We start from the raw sequence: 19697 nt of genomic DNA, 5'->3' as shown, positions 1-19697 counted from the left end.
GACACCCCCAGCCACCGCCGCTGTTGCTGGCAGGAAACCTCTGCCAGGAGGCAAATCCCAGCTTAGCCCCAGTTTTGCCACAAATTCTGCTTCTCCCCGTGCCGCGCCGGTCACCGCAGGGTACAGAGTTGGGTCCGTAACGACGCATTGCGCATACATTGACCTGCACTGATTGCGCTGATTCTTGGTTGGACATGTAGGGAAGGAAAGATCATGTAGGAACGAGGTTGTGCTCAGCTCGAAGTCACTGCGGGTCTCACATGTGTCCCTTTTGCTGGTCGTATGGTCGAAACCAGAATTCTCACGCGGGAAAGGTTGCAGAGACATGGAGGACTGGATGTTCTGGACTCTGTCGCCCCGCTCCAGGGCTGGAGCAGTAGGCTCGGGCACAATCCTACCCCGTCACCCTCCCCGTCCCCAGGGTGAATAGCTGGTTTACGCCTCTTTCAGGATTTTAGTTTTGGCTGCAGTCTCCAGCCTCTGGACTGTCAAGTTGTTGCCGTTACTGTTTGCCCTCTTCTTCCCAAGCAGGATAATTTCATCCAATTTTAACTGGCTTATCCCCAAAAAAGCAAATACGTCCCTGTCAGGAGACAGGGCATTAAGAGCAGGAGCTGGAGGGAGGAGAGGATTCTACTGGTGCCACTGGGATCAGTTTTGCCACAAATTCTCCTCACCGTGCCGCGGTGGTCACAGCAGGGGTACAGAGTTGGGTCCGAACTCTGTGGCCAGAGCCCTAGTAGGAACTGTGTGCATGAAGGCTGCTCCATCCTCCCAGTGTTGGCTGGGAACCTGCCCCCAAAGTATCCATGTTTCCAGTCTCTTCTTATGTTTAAGGAAATGTTTGAGATAAGTGACAGGCCTGGTATGGTCCGGTTGCCTTCGTTTGCCATCCCTGTTGCCCCTGCAGTGGGTGGACGGGCACGAGGGGCTGCAGGACGATTTCCCCCATGAAACGAGATGATTCCTGGTGACCTGGAGCCCTCCCCGGCACAAATAGTGTCACCCCCACGTGTGCCCGTCTCTGGGGTCTGGCTGGGGCTGAAGGACAGCACTAAACCTCCAGGCACCTCTCCTTCTGCAGCCGCCCCTGGATAAGCCCTTGCTCCATCTGGGAAAAAAACAAACCACCCCCCCAAACTCCCCAAACCCTCCAAACCCCCCCAAGCCCCCCAACCCCCCCAAACCCAACCTTCCTCCCATTGCCAGCACACGCCTGCCTTTATCCCCACCTCAACCCGCATCCCACCGGGAGCACAGCTGCCCAGGGCATCCTTAAATCCCACACCCCAACAGCAGCTGCTTCATCTTGTGGGGGAAACTGGGGCCACCAACTTCGGCCCTTTGGGTTCCCCTGCCCTCCCTGGACCATTCCCGGGTCCCCGCCGTGATGCTGAGTCCCGACGTGAGCGCTGTTTTCTCCTGCCGGATTTACATCATCTCACTCCAGCTGCAGGTCAGCACGAGATGTTTTATTAAACCCATCGAGGGAAGTACAGTAGTGTGGAGGGGGCGATGGCAGGGGAGGGCACAGACCGGCTCCATGACTTAACGAGACGGGAACGTACAGAGAATTATGGGATGCAAATAAATAGAGTTTATATGGAAGGCAGCTTCACGTGGAGGCTCTGGTTGACTCTTTCTGCTTCCGATACTTCTGGAACCAGCCCTCCTCCGGGTCCACGCAAAACTTCTTCCCCTTCCGCAGCTCCACACTGTGGGGGAGAGAGGGGCTGCATTAGCGGGGGGTACGCAGGATCTGGCCAAGCCCTGGAGTTCCCCCACCAGCCGGGGGATGCCTACAGCATCCTGCCCCCCACATCCCCCCAAAGTGCTGACTTTTAGCGATCTCTGAAACCTTGGTTTCCTTCCTGTTTGGTTTTTTTTTTTTTGTTTGTTTGTTTGTTTTTTGGTGGGTTTTTTTGGGGGTTGTTTTTTTTTTTTTTTTCTGTCTGGCAGCTGAAATGGGGGATTTGGGGTCCATTTGGGATAAAGCTTGAAGCGGGGTGTGCGTGTGTATGTGTGCGTCAGAGAGCCAGGGCAGGGCACCCCCACCCACGCACCCTTCGGGGTGGCTCGTTTTGGGTTATCCCCCAAAGGCAGAGCCACCGGCAGGGAAGGTGGGAGGGCGAGGGTGAGGAGCGGGGTGCCGGGGAGGAAGGCTGAGTGGGGGTACTCACCGCACAGCCCTGCGGGAGCAGTGGGAAGGCGTATTCTGGTAGCTCCTGATGAGAAAGTCAGGGATTTTCTGCCGGATGAACATCTCCTTGTAGCAGCACGCGCCGTAGGGACTGCGGACTGAGGAGGGGGTGAGAGGGGTTGGTGCTCTCCCACGCCTGGCACGAGGGGAGCGGGTGCTCCCCCAGGGACTCTCCTGCTCCCTCCGACCAGGGGTCGCCTCTCGCATCCCCGGCAGTGCTGCTTTGCCCCGGGGTGGGACCCCCCCCCGTCTCCCTGCCCGCTGGGGTTTATTACTGAGCTCCCCAGCTGGGGTGCTGGGGCCGGAGCCATCCCCAAACCTATTTTTGCTCCTTTTGAACAACAACAGGACGGCCCCATGCTTGGGCAGCCGGTGCTGCCCCTCAGCCCCCCCCACCCCACCAAACCCACGGCAGCAGCAGGAGTTGAAGCTCTCATCCCACTCCCCGACCCCCCCAAAGCCCGTCAGTGGTGGAGCCGGGGATGGAGCTGGGACATCTGTGGGGAAAGCTCCATGTCGGTACTCACAGGAGACACTCTGGCTTCCTGTTCAGAGAGCTGCCAGCAGCAGAGTGAGCAGAGCCGAGGAGAAGACCTTCATGTCCAACCCGGGGCTTGGTGGGCACCAGCAGCTGGCAGCTCTTGATGTCTCAGGGCCACCAAGAGCTACCTTCTTCTCCTGCCAGCACCCCGGCGTGATATACCCCCCGGCCAGGCTTTCCATGACAGCTCTGGACTCTCCCCGGGGAAAGAACCACCCGGAGATACTGATAAAGGGCAACCAGTGAGTGGAAATTCCTTCTCCCGGCCCCTCTGGCCCCCGTGGTACCTGAGGGCTGCTGGAAAGTGTGGTGAGCAGCTGGCAGCTCTGCGTCGCTGGTGATGCAGTCTATTTTAGGTTTGGTTGTTGACACCAGCAAACCACAAAGGATGATGCTCGGCCTTGCCGAAGCCCTTGGCGAGTCTTTTTTTTTTTCAAAACCCACCATTGTCAGCGTGGCTGCAATGCCTCTCTTGCAATTTAGCACCGGGGTGAGCGGCTCGGCAGCAGCTGGGCTCGCCCTAGCCCACCCCGAGACCCATTGTTGGTTGCCCATCAGGTGGCCGTGCCCATCGCGGTGCCTGTCACAGCAGCAGCGCCCATCACGTCTCCTCATGGCATCCCAGGAGCGTGGGCAGTCAGTGGGGCCCGACCAGCCATCCGCGAGGGGCAGCTCCGATGGAATTTGGGCCAGGGCTCTCCACTCGTCAGGATGGCTGACGAGGAGCATGGGAAGCCCCCTCCTTTGGGGCTGTGCCTGCCTCTCGCCCCTCTCACTGGTGGCTTCCCCAAAGCCCCCACAGACATGGTTTGACCACGTGCACCCCCCAGACTCTCTCACAGAGACATGGTTGGGGCTTCGGCTCTTCCCAGCTCCTCCCTGACCCCAACACTTACGGATGTGGTTTAGTACCCAGGTCGGAAAGCCGGCAGCAGGATCTACCTGCTCCCAAGACACTTGCACACCCAGACCTTTGGATGCGTGAGGCCACGTTTAATTCTGTTCAGTGTGCTGTACAAAAAATAACCACAGAGCTGCTCCCCCTTAACCCCTCTGCTGCTGTCAGCCCGGCGAGCGCAACCTCACCCACACGCTGCCGCTGCCTGCGAGGGGGACGGGCAGCTGCCTGCGCGCCGAGCGGGGCTGAGAGCACGGGGGGGCCGGCAGCGGGTCTGGACCCCAGCACCCCACTGGGTGGGTACACCCCATCCCGGTGGGATGCTGGGGATGGCAAAGGCCCTTTGCCTTCAGGGAGGTGGTGAGGGTCATCACAGCGCCACGGGGAGGGTGTCCCTGATGAGCTGCTATAGCCAAACGCGGTGTCCCCGCAGCCGTCTCCGCAAAGGGGTCACCTTCGTGGTATCCTGTCCCCCGTGGAGGGGACTCCCTGCGCCGCCCCGCTAGCTGGGGATGGAGAAGGAGCTGACTTGGAAGCTCTGCTGGTACCTCTTCACCCAGGCCCTGCTCGCCTGGGCGCAGATCTCCTTCCCGCTCCTCACCCTGAAGCTGGGGCAGAGAAAAGATGGGGGTTAGTGGGGTGGTGGTATGGGGACCCCGAGTTTCTGAGGGGTTCAGGGGCACAGAGGATCAGGACTGGACCCATCAAAGCAAGACATGGGGTCTGGCAGGGTCTAGAGGTGCTTTACCCCCAGTGCCGGGTTTCGGATACTCACATCACAGCCTGGTGCGGGCACTCGGGGCTGGTGGGGTAGCAGGTGACAATGTTGTCTCTCTTGATCCTTCTCGTCTGGAAGTTGAAGCAGCACTTCTCTGGCACGGCCGGGGCTCCTGGGGAAACAGTTGAAGCTCAGCTTAGCCTGGAGACAGCCACTTCCCATCTCAGCCCTCCCGCCATGGGCACGGCGGCTCTTTGGGGGGAGGCCCCCCCTCCGCACGCCGTGCACGAAGTGAGCCCTGGGGGCTGTCCCCGTCCCCCAGCCCAAGGGGACGGAGCGGGCGTCAGTGCTCACTCTGAGCCAGGCTCTGGCAGCACAGCACGGCGAGGAGGAGGAGGAGGATGCAGAGCATTCCGGCTGCCTTCGCCATGCCGGGGCTGCGGGAGGGCTGCTCGGTCACGCTGGGGCAGAGCTGCTGTCTGCTGGGGCCACTGGGCTGCTTTTATGGGGGACCAGCGGGGTTGGCTTCCCCCAGGGCTAGCGGTTGCGTGAGCAGGGGGAGGACCAGGTCCCCTGCCACGTCCCAAAGCACAGAGGGTGAGCAATACTCACCCCCTCCCAGCACAGCCCCCGGAAGGGAAAAATTCTGCTCCCCCCCTCCCACTCCGTGATGGGCTTGAGATTTTTCCTGAGCTCCTGCCTCCAGCGTTAGGGCCGGTTGCTCCCAAATCTTGGCTCTGCGCCCCCGTCCTCGGGGCAGGCTGCATGCCCCATGGCAGGAATTTCAGGGTGGGCAAGAAGGTCTGGGCATCTCCCTCGGATGGGACCAGGGCCAGGGTCAGCACCCGGCAGGGTCCCCAGCAGCCGCACACACTCCGGGCTGTCGATGTCCTCCCCCTGCACCGCAAAGTGTTGCATCCTATCGCTTTGCATCCCGGCCCAGGAGACAAATGGCCAAATAACCCCTCCCTCCTAAAAAAAAAGAAAAGGCCGGGCGTGTGCCTCGGCTTCTCTCCCGCTGGCACCGAAGCAGCAGCTCGTGTTCTTGGCTGCGCTGAGCTGGGAAAGGCAGAGGCCAGTTTGGGGCTTCCCCGGTGGATTTTGCCTGGCTGCAGCTGTCCAAAAAGCCCCCTCTCCCCCCTGCCTCAGCGAATCCCGGGGCGCATCCCAGCTGCCGGCAGCTGGCGGATGGTGGGAAGCAGCGAGGAGATGCAGACGTGCGTCCCCGCCAGCCCAGCTGCGCAGGCAGCCACGTCCCGCCGCGCGGGGCTGGGGACACTGGTGGCACCCTGCTGGTGTTTCGGCCACCCTGGGCTGCAGTGCAGCCCCACCACGGAGATCCAACCGGGGAGAACATGGGGTGCTGGACTGGGCAGGGACCTGCCCCGATGGGAATGGAGGCCACCTTCACGGTAGGACCACACGTGTCCCTCCATTTGCTCTTCTCCAAAGCCATTTCCCAGAAATCAGCCAATTTTTTTTGGAGCACACGTGTGGAATGAATAACAGGGAGCAGCAAGTGGGGCTGGGTGATGCCCCAGGGCTGGTGGGTGCGGACAAGGGAGGAAGTTGTGTTTCTGTGCCCGACTGGTGGAGCAGAGCACCTTCCCGTCATCACCCCAACTCCCATTTCATCCCTCTTGGGGGAGACCCCGGGAAGTGGAGGAAAGCGGACGCCTCTGGTCCTGGTCCGGCACAGCTGCCTGGCTCGCCTTTCCTTTCCCGGCTCCATCCTTTCCCTTTATCCCCCTTCTTACGCCCACGCATCGAAGATGTCCTGGCCCAGCTGGGGTAAAAGTGACTTCCTAAGGGTAGAAAATATTCCCTGCAATAAGAAAATGAAACGCAAACACAAGGAAAACAAAAGAGAATTCATTGGACTGGGAAAGGCGGCTTTTAAAGACTCCCATGCAAAACTCTGGGATGCATCAGGCCGGGGAATTCCAGGGATGACGTTCCCGGCACCTGCAACATCTCTCTGTCCCGAGCCCAGGCACTGGTGTCTTCTCCGTGGGATGAGCGGACCCTGTGGATAGGGGATTTTGGAGCACGGGGGATTTTCAGCCCTCGTTGGGCACCTGGAGCTGGCAGCTCCTGAGCACTCCCAGATCCCCGGGTCTCACCTGCATCTCAGGAAGAATATCCCCCTTTCCCCTCCCTGCATCGGCCAGGATGGGGCCTTACTGGGTTTTTTACAGACCCGGCACTGGAGCAGGGGATGTCTGTGGGAGCTGAGAGGGGCCAGAGGCAAAACCAGGTGCTCCTGCGGCTCTCAATCATAGAACCATAGAATGGTTTAGGTTGGAAGGGACCTTGAAGATCACCCAGTTCCAACCCCCCTGCCCTGGGCAGGGACACCTCCCACCAGCCCAGGTTGCTCCAAGCCCCGTCCAACCTGGCCTTGAACACCTCCAGGGATGGGGCAGCCACAGCTTCTCTGGGCAACCTGCGCCAGGGGCTCACCACCCTCAGAGTAAAGAATTTCTTCCTAATATTTAATCTAAATCTTCCCTCTTCCAGTTTGAAGCCATTACCCCTCGTTCTGTCACCACATGCCCCAGTAAAAAGTCCCTCCCCAGCTCTCCTGGAGCCCCTTTAGGCACTGGAAGACCGCGATAAGGTGCCCCTGGAGCCTTCTCTTCTCCAGGCTGAACACCCCCAACTCTCTCAGTCTACCCTCATAGGAGAGGTGCAATTTGATGAATTTAGGAGAACCTGGTCTTCATCCCCTTCCAGTTCATCAGTTTTCCCATGTTTGATGCAGAGAAGGGCATGGGACGTGGGCAGACCCACTGCTGTGATGAGTCGCCTGGTCCCACATGTGGTCTGGGATGAAAACCACCCTTTTCCTCCCTTTGTTCCACCGTGTCATGCCGGCTCCTCGTCGGCACTCACAGCTCTGGCTCCAGGCTTGGCTCTAGACCCTGGTGAGGAGCAGAACTGCTGGGGACAGGCCACCAGCCTCCATCTCTGCCTGTCCCCTCTCCCAGGGCTGTGGCGTGGGGTCCTGGGGCTCTGCCCTCCCTGGCTTTTATCACTCATGTTTGCCGGGAAATCCCATGGCTGGGGAAATCCTTCTGGGAAATGCGGGGGATACAGGTGGGGGGGACCCCAGGAAATGCTGCCCCATCCCTACATCCCTCCCACCACACCTGGTGCACCCCACGGCCGCCCCACGGGGGCGATGCTCCCCGGGGCCTCTCTGCATCCCTGAACAGAAAGCTCAAGCGGTTCCTGAGGAAACCACCGCCTTTGCCGGGAGCGTGGTGGTGTTTAATCACCCTCCGTGCTCAGAACCAGCCCCAGCCTCATCTCGCTGAGTGCGGCGTTGCCGGGGCTGCCTGAGAGAGCTGCCGGGCACGCCGGGACACCCGCTCGATGGCACAGCCCCCCCCGGAAACGCTTCTCGCCCCTGGGTGAGAGCTGCTATTCCAGCTGTGTTTGCAGATGCTTTATTGATGTTGCGGCGCTTCTCCTCGTTTCAGCCGATCGATAACCCCGGGGGGGAGGAAGATCTAAGTGCAGCGCCCGTGGGATGGAACGGCTGCTGCGGCTGGGGCAGCCGAAGTCAGGAACGTGATCAAAAGCCACTTTGCCAGGTCAGGTCTGTTGTCTGTAAAGGATTTGTTTGATTTATTCTTCTCCCTTTTAAATCTCCGTCTGGGTCGGATCAGCTTTTCCATTACCTTGCCGGGGTTGACGGGTGAGATAACCACTAAACTCACACCCTACGTGTGCTCTTTCCTTTTTTAATATCCTTGCCAGGCCCTGGCCACCCGGGAGTTCCCCAGCTGCTTGCCGAGATGGTTTATATTGAGATGGGTCCACCCTCGCCTGTCCCCAGGAAGAGGTGGCTCCCCATGTCCCCCCCGCCCCATCTCCTGCCACCCACACCCCCGCAGAGCCTGGCTGGCTCCTGCCAAGATGTCATCACCTTCCCCAAAAAGCAGTGGAGGTTGGGTTTTGTTTCGGTTTTTTTTTTTTTTTTCTTTTTTTTTTTTCTATGTCCAAGGCTGGAAAACCCCGTGGGCATCGGCATCTCACCCCCAAAGGTGCTCACTGTGGGATGCAGCTTCTGAAGCATCGCCTGGTACCCGGCCGCCCTGAGGCTGCGGGGATGGACCCATTTCCTGCTGTCAGAAGATGCAAATGTATAGAAATAAGACAGAAGAGATGCCACCACCCTTGTCCGAGGGAGATTTCACCGGGAAGGTCATGGCGAAGCCCCGATTTCAGCCGTGTTAATCATGCGAGAGCAATGGTGAACACGCTGCAGGTGTTGCTGGAAGAAGCTGCAGCTGCATTGCCAGGCTCGGACCAGCCCTTCTCACCCTCGCCCACCTAAACTGGGAACCCAGCGAAATGAACGGCATCGTGTGGCTTTGATGTAGATCTCCAGGGTTTTGAAGTCCTCCCTGGATTTTGGAGTCCATGCTCTGCTCCTGGTTGGCAGCTGTGCCGGAGCAGCTCCCCCTTTCCCGGTTGCCAGTGCCGGGCAGTCGGATGCGGGTCACCCTACATCCCGCCCCATAAGAGGGAAAGCAGCCCCAAAGGGAAAGGCTGTCAACCCAAACTGGTGGGTGAGATGCTCAGGGCGCAGGTGGCAGAGCTGATCCCAAAGGCGAAAAGCTTTCCTTCGGGATGACGATTCCTCTCCTCATCAGCCGGGGGAAGGGGTTTTGCGGTACCCATGCTGCGCTGTTCAGGCAGTTCGTTCCCTGGCGTTTCATCCTCTCTCAGCCGTCCCGGGCTGAACTTTCCCCCTTCCTGGCATCCCCCGCCGTGTGCGGCCTGACTCATTTCCCGTGTCCTTTGGCCCCAGCATTGTGACTGCCTCTGCACGGGGACCGGCCCTTGCTGAAAAGCTGATTTCACACCAAACTCCTCTGCCTGAGATTACTATCAGGGCTGGGCTGCTCGAGTTGAGTGAGCTCTTCCAACCCCCCCACCGCTCCCCAACCTTGGCCTTTGAAAACCCAGAGTTTAAAACCAAGATAAACCCAAAGCACTATCTGCCTCCTTATCTGCACATTGCACGTACCTCACGATTTCCCGGCAACCTGAAAGGCAAAACCCCAAAAGGGCAGAGCAAGTAAGATGCTCAGAAAGTCCTCTGCAGCTGGGGTCAAAAATAATAATAAAAAAATTACACTAGGTACTTGCTGGGCTCTCTGGATTTTCTCCAGGCACAAGAAGCAAGGCTGGGCAGAGTCGGTGGGGTGCTGGGAGGTGGTGATGGGCAGTGGGGATCAGCACCACTGGGACGTGGGGGGCTCTGCTGCACCACCCCGTATCCCCTCGCATCCCAGCCCGCGGTCTCTGTTGTGTTTTTCCCCAGGCCGCACCTATCAGCAGCTACAATCTGCTTTTGCGGCGTTAGTGACTGTTAGTTTCCACGTGTATTTTCTGAAACCACCTCCCCAGGGAGGAAAAGACGCCCGGTGGAAGATGAATTCATTTCCCTTGGGAGAGCCCTGGGGTATTATCCTTGTGCATCCTTCCCCCGGCACCGCTCCGAGCCGGGGCAGCGGGGACCTGCGTGGCCGTACAGCATCCCCAGCACGGCCGCCCTCCCCCTTGGCGTGAGTCTCTTTTGCAAATATCCCTAAAATGCTTTTGCAAATATTTCCTGGGTCAGCCGTGGGAAAGAACTTTCTTCACCGCTGTCCCGCCGCGTTTGCTGCGGGGAAAATTAAAAGTGGATGGCTGAGATGCCACTGGATGTGGCACCGGTGATGGGGGTGAGCACTGGCTGTGCCGGGCTGGGGTGAGGGCTGGGTCCCGCCAGCCTTTGGGACATTTTTGGAACCCTGGGGTCTTGTTCAGGGCTCACGGCAGTGGCCGGACCACCAGCCGGGCGAGGTGCTGGCCCATGGGAGCCCTTTGGTCCCATCGGACGGTGTCCCTGGCTCTGCTGGGCTGGGCATAGTGGGGGGGAGCAGGGTTTGGGGTGCCGGCCTGGGGCACAGCAGCAGTTGGGAGGGTTTCTGCATCCCTCCAAGCCTCGGCTGATGTTTTTCCTCCGTTTGGCACAAGATGTCAGTGCTGCCCAAGGAACGGCTGCCGGTGCTGTCCCAGCACATGGGCTGGCGGGGACATGGGGCTGCTTCTCCATCGCCTTGGGGTCCCCAGCCTGGGGGGGTCCCCGGCTGCTCCCGGGGCCCGGACGTTGTCCCCCCTCCCCGGCAGGGTCCCACCGGTGCTTCTGCCCACCGATGGAGATGCACCGAGTGCAACAGGTCTCAGCCAGTCCGACGGCCTCAGGTCCTTCTCCTTTGGAGGCACCACGAGGCTCTCAGACTCCCCCAGCCTCACGGGAATCACCTGGGGAGAAATCCAGGAGTCTGGAAGAGGAAGGTGGAGGGGGATCAGCCCCGTTCCCACATCCCATGGCACCACCATCACTCCCGCTGGCCTGCCTCCCCCTCCCCATAGCGTGCAGGGGATGGAAAGCAGCTTTCCTGGGGCCAGCATCCCCCAGGGGGAGATGAGATGCTCCATGCTGGGGGAAAAAAAAAAAAAAGTAGGAAAGGGGATACAGAGGGAAAAGAAGCTGGGAATGAAAGAACTGAAACCCTCTACCAGCCACATATGAAAAGGAGGGGTGGCGGAACCTCAAAAGAGTGTTGACAAGTCTGGAGGCTTCTGGGACCTTGGGTGACCAGAAAAATAACACATCAAAGACCTCACGTATGCCTGAAGACAGATAAAAACTCTGAGCCAAAATGTTCTATGAATATTTAACTACCATCAATATTTAATTAGCAGATAGAGAGAGATTAAGAGCAAAGGGATCTATCCTCCACGTTTGCTCCAGCCCCGCTCGGTGGGCATGGGGGGGCTCGCAGAGGTGGCGAGGGGCATGGCGCTGCCTGCAGCCGGGCTTGGTGACAGGACTGGGGACACAAGGACCCCGAAGGAAGGGAAGGAGCCCCCCCCTGAAAGGAAAGGCTCTGCTTTCCCAACCCCGCCCCCGGCTGCAGGGCTGGGTGGGAGAGGGGAGGGAGAACTCCTGTGTGACCCAAACGCTGTGTCTCCAAAACAGCCATCCAACAAAAATCTGTGAAAAAGTATTTTTGGAGATTCAGGATGTTCCAAAAAGAACATCTTGGCCCACCAGCACTGCAGGGCCCCCCACGATCTGATGAATTTGCCACCACTAAGGGTAGCAAATACAGCTGGGGAGCTTCTGCAGGGAGCGGGTCAGGATCCAGGCTTTCCCAAGGGATGCTCAGAGCCAAACTGGGGGAGCTCTGAGGGAGCACGGTGCTGCTGGGGACTGCTCAGCCTGGGGTGCTCTGTGGGGCCAGGACGCAGGAGCTGGCCGCGGCGAGGGACACTAGAGGGGACTTCTCCCCCTGCCCTGGGTCCATCCAGCTTTTGGTCCACGCTTGCCCTCCTCCGGGCTTGAAATCCCCATCCTGCGCTGGTGCCTGTGAAACCCTCTGCCTCTTGGCTGCAGCCGGTGGGACAGAAAGGTGCCTGTCCGCCCCCCCATGCTGTCCGCAGGCTGTCCCCCCCCTGCTCCTGCTGCTCGGCTGCGTGCTAATGCTTCGCCCTCCGTGTCTGAGCCATATGTGCCTGAGTGTCTAATCCACTATTAATCCCTAATGACTAATCCTTTTAGGTGACGGCAGTGGCTGGGAGGTGGCAGGAGGGGAGGGGACGGGCGCTCTACGTACCCTGTGGTCCCCTCCGAGACCGTGTCCCCTGTGTCGGGGGACATCTCAGCAGGTCCCAGCCTCCAGCCCAACCACACAGCTCCTACCCTTCGCGGGAGGCTCGTCCTGGGCCACCGCTGTCCCCAGCGTGGGGATGGGTTGAGGATGAGGAGGGCTCGCCTTGGCCATCCCTGGGGTTGGGGGGAGAGCTGGGGGGCTCCCACCACAGCTTAGCCCCAGGCTTTGGGGCCCCCTCTCCCATGCTTTGGGTTTAGTTCCCTCTTTGGGAGCTGCCTTAGCTGGAGGGGGACTGGAGAGGGCAGTAACAGCCAAGTGGTGATGGGTTTTCCTTGCTGGCCGGGCCAGACGCAGGCAGGACCTTCGGGATGCGGGACAGGCCCATTTGCAGCACATTTGCAGTCCCCAAAACTCCTCAAGAGCTCTTCCCCAGCCCCTTCTTAGCCAAACTGTTGCTCGTGCAAGTGAAGCACTTTGTGGGTGCAACCGTGAGGGTGTCTGGATCCCAGACCAGGTGTCAGAGGTGAGGACATGGGGCTGGGGGCTGGGGTGGTGCCAGGGACCCCCTGCACTGCCCTGTCCCCTCTCTCCATCCCTCTGCTGGTCCCTACAACCCATGCCAACTACCCGGTGAGCCGCGGTGCCATGTCCTCTTGCAGCAGGGGACATCCTGGTGGCTTTACTCTTCCAGCCGGAGTTTTGTGGCCAACCTGGTCCTCGAGCATCTCCCGAGCCGTGGATGCTGTGAAACACGGAGGGTATTCCACACCTGCTGCCGGCAGCGTGCAGCCAGCAAACTGCTTCGCTGTACGTTTCCCCACCATCCAGGAAGGGGGTTTATTTTCCCCTCTTCTTTTTGATGTATTGGAAGCAAAAGCCCTTGATGCTTTTTCTCCCCACTGCAGCAGCCGGGGCAGAGCTGGAGCCCGGATGAGCAGTGGCAACCAGCTGGGCTGGGAGCGGGCATGGGGACTTCCCACCCTCCATCCTCCCCGGTGAGGCAGATCCCGAGGGGTACCCAGAGAATAAAACCAGCCTCCCAACACCCAGCCTGCTGCCTTTAATCACCAACAAAGCCCAGCCCAGCCGGCGCAGGACTCGACGCTCCCGCGCACTCCGCAGCGGTGCTGTCACCCCGCGGCGGTCCCTGGCCCCGGGAGGACGGGGATTATACCGGATCACTCGTGTATAAAATTGCTCCTTGTCCGGTGAGGAGCCCGTCGGCAGGGGAAGCCGCGATGGGCTCCACTTGCCGCCTCGGCACGGAGACCTGCCGGGCCCTGTGCCACGCAGCGATGCGGCGGCAGCGGCTGCAGTTTCCATATCTGGGCCATTCACCACTCGAGACTTTTAGCGCCCGGAGCAACGGCATGTACTGCTGATGAGTTCTTTCTGCTCCAGTAATTACAGTGAGGAATTTGTCAGAACGAGCTTTCTAAAACCTTCTTGTCTTGTTCTGATTTTACCTGGAGTGTAAAAAGTCATTAGTATGGTAAAACGGAGGCTGTGCTAAGCCAGCAAGCCATCCAGATAAAGCAGTTTACATCCAGTACACACTCAATATGCACAAAAAAAAAAAAAGAAAAAGGGAAAAAAGAAAAAAAAGCTGGCTTTCTATTTTACCCAGATGGAGTTTTCCATGATTGAAATTAGCAGGATGGGAAGGCAAGCAGAGAAGGTGGCAGGCCTGTGGGCTGGGCACGGCAAGATGTGCCGGCTGCCGATGCCTCGTCTTCTCCTCGGCAGCTGCATCTCTGGTTCCTGAGGCACGGAGAGCCCCAGCCACTGCTCCCCCTGGCATGGGCCAGCCCTGCCATTTGGGGAAATTTGGGTTTCACCCACAACCCCTCTTTCAGGAGCTTTCTCTCCTGCCTGCAAATGCAAGCCCAGGTTCATGGGATACACGTGTCATGGTTGGAGAGGCTCCTGCCAGCCCCAAGCCACAGCCCGTGATGGGGCTGTGCTCTCCCTGTACAAAAAAAGCTGGTGGAAAACTCACCTGGATGAGGTCCTGGATCCCCTGGGGCTGCTGTGAGCATCACGCTGCAAGGCGTCGAGCCCAGAGTGGGGAAAACCCCTCCTGATCCCATCATGGCCTGAAAATAGCATCATTTGCGGTTTCAAAGCCTCCCAGCCCCTTTGGGCTCCAGTTTCAGGGATATTAGCAGATGTCAGGGACTGTCTGGGGAACTCAGGCTTGAAATGAGCCAGGAAAAAAATCGGAAAAAAAATCATATCAATAGGGAAAAAAAAGGGAGCTGAGGTCAGGAGAAGCTGTGAAGCGGGTGCCAGCACCCTCCCTCCTATTTTCAGCAGGGAGTCACAGCCCTGGTTTGCCAGCAGCATGAGTGGGGCTCTGCCCACAGAGGGTCACCGACCCGGCTGGAGGGAGGGAGGTGGGTGTGATAAGGCCTAGGTCCTTCTTTTTAAACTTTCCATCCAAAAAAAAAAAAAATAGAAATTTAGCCAAATGTATAATTTGGTGAAGAGGATTTCACTCACAGACCCTTCCTTGATCTCCCTCTGGGGGACGATGCCCAGCTGGGTACCACAGCATCCTTCCCTGACGCTGCTTCATCCCTGTTCTCCCTGAAACCCGGCAGGATCTCCTGTGGCTTTGGGGTTTTGTTGTTAATAGGAAGTTTTACAAAAAAGAGATGCTTCTGTCTTGGGCTCTAATCAAAGCATTCTGGGTTGTATGTAATTAAATGATAACTTTTTGGGGCTCCAAGGAAACACTTTGGTGGGGGCTGCTTGGATTTCAGGGTATTTCCGGCACCCCTGAAGGTCACTTCAAAGAAAAGAAGTGATTTCAGGGCAGAACGTCTCTCTCTGCTGGTGCAAACCCCAAACCTTCAGATTTCCTCCCTTCTTATCTACTTCCGCGAGCAACTTGGCAAAGTTCAGTCAAGGTTGGAAATGTTTTTAATGTCACCAGATTTGTCTTTCAGGCCCAGAAATCCCGGGGAAGGGGAGAACATTTCAACCCACTGTTATCTCCCAGAGACGCGGCGACTCCCAGGTGCCAGGCAGGTATTTTAGTGCTTAGATGGGTATCTGGGGAATGATGTTTATAAGCCCGGCAGCAGATTAACCCCTGTGCACGACAAAGCTCAGCTTCTGCTTTTCCCCTTCCTTTTCCTCCCATGAGGTATTTTGCGGTGGAAACGCCCGTTTTTCCGTATTGCCCTGGTGTGCAATATATAGCATCTCTGATTAATGTTAATTATTCCCTCTTATTTAACAATGTGAGACCCCCATATCTGTGCACCCCGGAAAGACTGGCGGCTCTGTGCTCTGCTCCCAGAGTAAATGGCAGGTGAATAAGATTGGGAGCCATAAGTGTGTGCTGTCTAAGAGCCTTAACTGGCAATTCCCAGAAATGGTAGGGAAATAATTCAATATTATTTATGTGATGCTGCTATGTCAGAGCCGGCATTGGATCACGGCTTCCTGTAGCACAAGGAGTCACCCAGAACACACCAAAGGGGCTCCTCGATTCCATTTTCCCCCCGATTAGATCCCAAACAGGGTGTTGGAAGCATTAAAGGGATGAATTTTGGAGGGCAGTGGTGACGGGAAGGGTCCGGGTGCTCCTCTTTCCTCCCCAGGATCCCCTTCCACCCCTCCCAGGTGTCCCCAGCCGGATCTGGGTGTCCCCAAATGGTACCTGCCTATCTGCCCCTCCCAGCCCGGCTGTCAGCCTGTGGTGGTGGTGGGGCTGTGGAGATGCTTTGAGGTGTTTGGGGTGCCAGTAAAGCTGCCTTTGGTTGCAGAGCTGGAGAAGAACAGCGTTCATCCGGCTACTATTTCTATTTTGCTGAAAAAAATGGTGGTTTTGGGTTGGCAGAGGGAAACGAGACACCAGTTCAAGGTCAAACTCCAGCGGCTTTGGCCAAAAAAACAGAAAAGTAACCCCCTGCGGGTGATTCAAAGCATCCGACTTCACGCTCCCAGAGGGAGATTTTCTTTCGTCTCTTTGCCCAAACCCAGAGCCAGAAGCCGGCAGCAGCCAGGGAAAAGCCTGTGGCAGGGGGACCCTGCCGCCCCACACTCGTCGTTCTCCACGGCCCCGGCTCACCCCTCACCTGATTTTTCTTCCCCTTTTTCTCACCCCATCCCCATTTTCCAGCATTTTGGCTATTGCCCCGCTCTGTCGAGCTGCCTGTGACCCTCCTCTCCCCCTCTCCATCCCAAGGACGGGGCGGCTCAGAGGATGCTGTGGGATGGAGCATCCCGGGGTAAGGCTGGAGGGCTGAGCCGACACATTGATTTAATGCGAGCGCTGCAGTTTACTTGCTAAGAGAGGTACAAGTATCACTTGCCAAGAGCGTAACCTGGGATTTGGCCGAGGGGAAAGGCAGTCCATTTATTTGTCAGGGTATATTTTCGGCTGCTCGCAGTGGCTGGCGAGGGCAGAGTGGGAAAGCTGCCTCCCTGCCATGTGCCCATCCCATCCCTGTGCCACCCAAACATGCGTCTGCGTCTCAGGGACACGTGTCTTCACCAGCAGGTGCTCCGAGATGCTCCCTCAGTTCTAGGAAAGCATCAAGTGGTTCTATTGGGCTGGGCCAGGATTTCTTCACCTCCCCGTCCCCGGCCCAGACCCTTCGGCATCCCCAGGTGAAGCACCGGCGATGGGAGAAGGGAGTTAAAGTGGCTGGAAAATGCTTTTAACAAGCCTCAAAGCCACTTTGCATCTTCACATTGTTTCCAGTAATAAAGTCAGGTTATTACAAAAATCTATTACCATCAAAAGCTGATAAACCTCCAATCCATCCACCGCGAGGTTTAATATTCCTCCTGGAGAGCTTTCCCTTTCCTGCGGAGGCGGAGGGCCCTTATCTGCCATCACCCACCTGGGCGGGCTGCGCCGCGATCAAATAGGGTTTGCCATTTGAAGGGGGTGTTTGGTTTCTAATCCGCAGGATTTCGGTTTCGGCATGTCGGAGCTGTTGGATCCTGCTGGGATGCAAAGGACCCACACAGACTGGAACAGGCGAGGAGACCCGAGTGATGCCATGGGGCTCAGAGGTGTGAGTTGGGACACACATCCCCTGAAAAAAACCCCACATTAAATATGGAGATTTTATTAATAGCAAAATTATCTGCCAGCAGATAAAGTGCAGAGCCCCGGTGCGTGCACAAGCGTTTGAGGGCTGTTGCAAAGAGCAGCAGCTTTTTGGGGGACCACATTGCACCCCTGAGATGGGCTGGTGGCAGAGCAATGGGAAAAGGGAGGTTTTTTTTCCCAGTTTCTGGCCGTTTTAGAAAGGGGGAGAAGAGGAATCTACTTTGGGATGGTTTCTCCTTCCTCCCCTTAATTATGGACAGATGGAAATGTGGAGTAATAAGGAAATAAGGAATAAGGAGATAAGGAATAAGGAATAGGAAATAAGGCATAGGGCATCAGGAATAAAGAATAGGAAATAAGGAATAGGAAATAAGGCATAGGGCATTAGGAATAAGGAATAGGAAATAAGGCATAGGGCATTAGGAATAAGGAATAGGAAATAAGGAATAGGAAATAAGGCATAGGGCATTAGGAATAAGGAATAGGAAATAAGGAATAGGAAATAAGGCATAGGACATCAGGAATAAGGAATAGGAAATAAGGCATAGGGCATTAGGAATAAGGAATACGGAATAAGGAATCAGGAATCAGGACTAGGACGGGGTCCATTCCTGGCCCCAGGCTCTGATCCCAGCCTCATGGACTGGGGACCACCCTGCTGCCACAGACCCTGAACACATCCTCCCTGTAGTCAGGTTTTGGGGCTGCTCACGCAGGGGATGCTGCCGGAGCCGCCACTCGCTTCCAGCCTGAGTAAGTGGGAGTCCGGGATGGAGACTTAAGTGACAAATTGCCTGCTTTTTAGTGGGATTAAAAATAGACGGCGGGCTCCTGGGATGGCACTAAAGCTCTGGCAGATCTGGCTTGCGGCCGGGCTGATAACGCCGGCGCCGGCGTGTTTTCTGGAGAGCTCTGGGGAGGCAGACGGGGAGACAATGAGCCCCGTCGTCCTGGGGGATGCGGGGCTCACCGCGGTGGGGAGGCAAACCTCCCGCCCAGGACCAGCATCCATCAGGGGCTGCCGTTAATTGCTATTAGAGATGCCGGGCCTCGGGGGACTGCTTGCCCAGCTTGGGCTGGGCTGGTCCCAGTCCAGGGGGGCTATAGCCCTTAAGGAGGATGGGGGCTGGCAGGGCTGGTCGGGTCCCTTCAGCTCTCACTGGACTCCACTTTGGGGTGGAAAGGGCCTTTTTTTTCTGGGTTTACCGAGAACTGGCACATCTGCATGGACCCAGCGCTCAAATCATGACTTCGAACTGGGAAGAGGCCCGTTTTGGGGTCTCTCTGGTTATTTTGGAGTCCCAAAGCTCATTTTGGGGTCTCTCTGGTTATTTTGGGGTCCCAAAGCTCATTTTGGGGTCCCTCTGCTCAGCTGCAGCCTGGGGGTCTCAGAGGCGTATAACCAAGAGGGGGTAGTGCAAGAGGGATGGTAATTAATTAAGATCACTAATAGATGGAGCAGGGCTGGGCTGGTGCTCACAGCCCCCACCAGCCCTGCTTTTCCCATGGGAATCCCCCGGAGGAGCATCCCTGCCTCCCCCTCCTCTGGGAGGGCCATTCGGGGCCAGCTCTGGCACTGAGCACCTCTCCAGAGCCCGCGTGGTCTCATGGCCTTGCCGGCTTCTGGAGGGGCAACGCCTTTTTTTTCTATTCTGGGTGAAGAAAATGGAAATTTTTTTTTTTGCAACTCTCTCCAATGTCACTGGTATGAAGAGACGGGAGCGGACGCTGTTTGTGCACCGCAGCCCCCTTCTGCGCAGCCAAGCGGAAACTCACCGCCTTCCCTTGCCCGCCCTTTGCATATTCTGAATTTTCTCGCCGCTTGGTTCTTTGGGGAGAGTTTTGTGTGTGCCAGGACGATGCCTGATGGTACGGGGAGGGACTTGCACAGCTGGGGTGCCAGGGCATCCTATGGGCCAGCCCAGGGTCCCCCCGCACTGCAGCCTACGGGCACCCTTCAGAGGATGAGCACAGCTCTCCCGAGGCCTGAGATCGGCCCTAGAAGGATGCTGGGATAGTAAAATTAAATCGGCGATGTGAAGGGAGGTGACAAAGGACACCCTACAAGTCGGTGGCAGGGGGTCAGCCCTTTTGCCCACCTCTTGCAGAGCCCTCAGAGGCCATTTGGCTTTGCAAAGCATACTCCCAGGCTGGGGAAATGCCCCCCCGAGCGAATGGGGGACCCTCGCCACCCACGCCGGCTCTGGGATGGGAAGGTGAGACCGGGGAAGGATGTGATTGTCTGTCAGACCCCTCTAGGAGATCAAAAAAGGGCTGCAGACGTCAGAAAAATCAACCCCGTGCCCAGCCCCGTTAGCAGGGTCGATGTAAAGGATGCATCAAACACGTCATCGAAGATGTCGGGGGCTTTAATTGAGATGTGACCACCTGTAGCCAAATACTGAGTCATCTTTGGCCAGATACCGTCAAGGTCAGGAGCGCTTCGTTCAAAAAAACGCTGAGCTCTGATAGAAATCGTTGCCAGAAGCCTTAAATACTGCCTTTTGCCACAAAATTGCGATCCTTTCCCTGCCTGCCCCCGAGACAGCCCAGCAGCTATCCCGCTGGAAAATCCTCCCTCTCTCCT

At 57.5% G+C, this 19697-nt stretch overlaps 2 protein-coding genes across 2 annotated transcripts in view; both read right to left on the bottom strand.

The window, feature by feature from the left end:
- CCL1 (chemokine (C-C motif) ligand 1) overlaps positions 1-2800 on the bottom strand; it is a 3866-nt gene extending 1066 nt beyond the window's left edge. Inside the window, 3 exon segments of the mRNA XM_009885211.1 lie at positions 1620-1715; positions 2181-2298; positions 2728-2800. Of these exon segments, the coding sequence (XP_009883513.1) occupies positions 1620-1715; positions 2181-2298; positions 2728-2800 (287 nt within the window).
- A 1341-nt stretch (positions 2801-4141) lies between these two features.
- On the bottom strand, positions 4142-4787 carry CCL13 (chemokine (C-C motif) ligand 13). Its single transcript, XM_009885138.1, has 3 exons — positions 4712-4787; positions 4415-4529; positions 4142-4247 (listed from the first exon to the last, which is right to left on the bottom strand). Exons 1-3 carry the CDS (start codon positions 4785-4787, stop codon positions 4142-4144), a joined length of 297 nt encoding a protein of 98 aa, XP_009883440.1.
- Positions 4788-19697: the final 14910 nt, after the last annotated feature.

Source organism: Charadrius vociferus, unplaced genomic scaffold, assembly GCF_000708025.1.
Source record: "Charadrius vociferus isolate BGI_N301 unplaced genomic scaffold, ASM70802v2 scaffold54, whole genome shotgun sequence".
NCBI classification, from domain to species: domain Eukaryota; kingdom Metazoa; phylum Chordata; class Aves; order Charadriiformes; family Charadriidae; genus Charadrius; species Charadrius vociferus.
The sequence above is the reverse complement of the archived record's forward strand: the minus strand, read 5'-3'. Positions and strand labels throughout refer to the sequence as shown.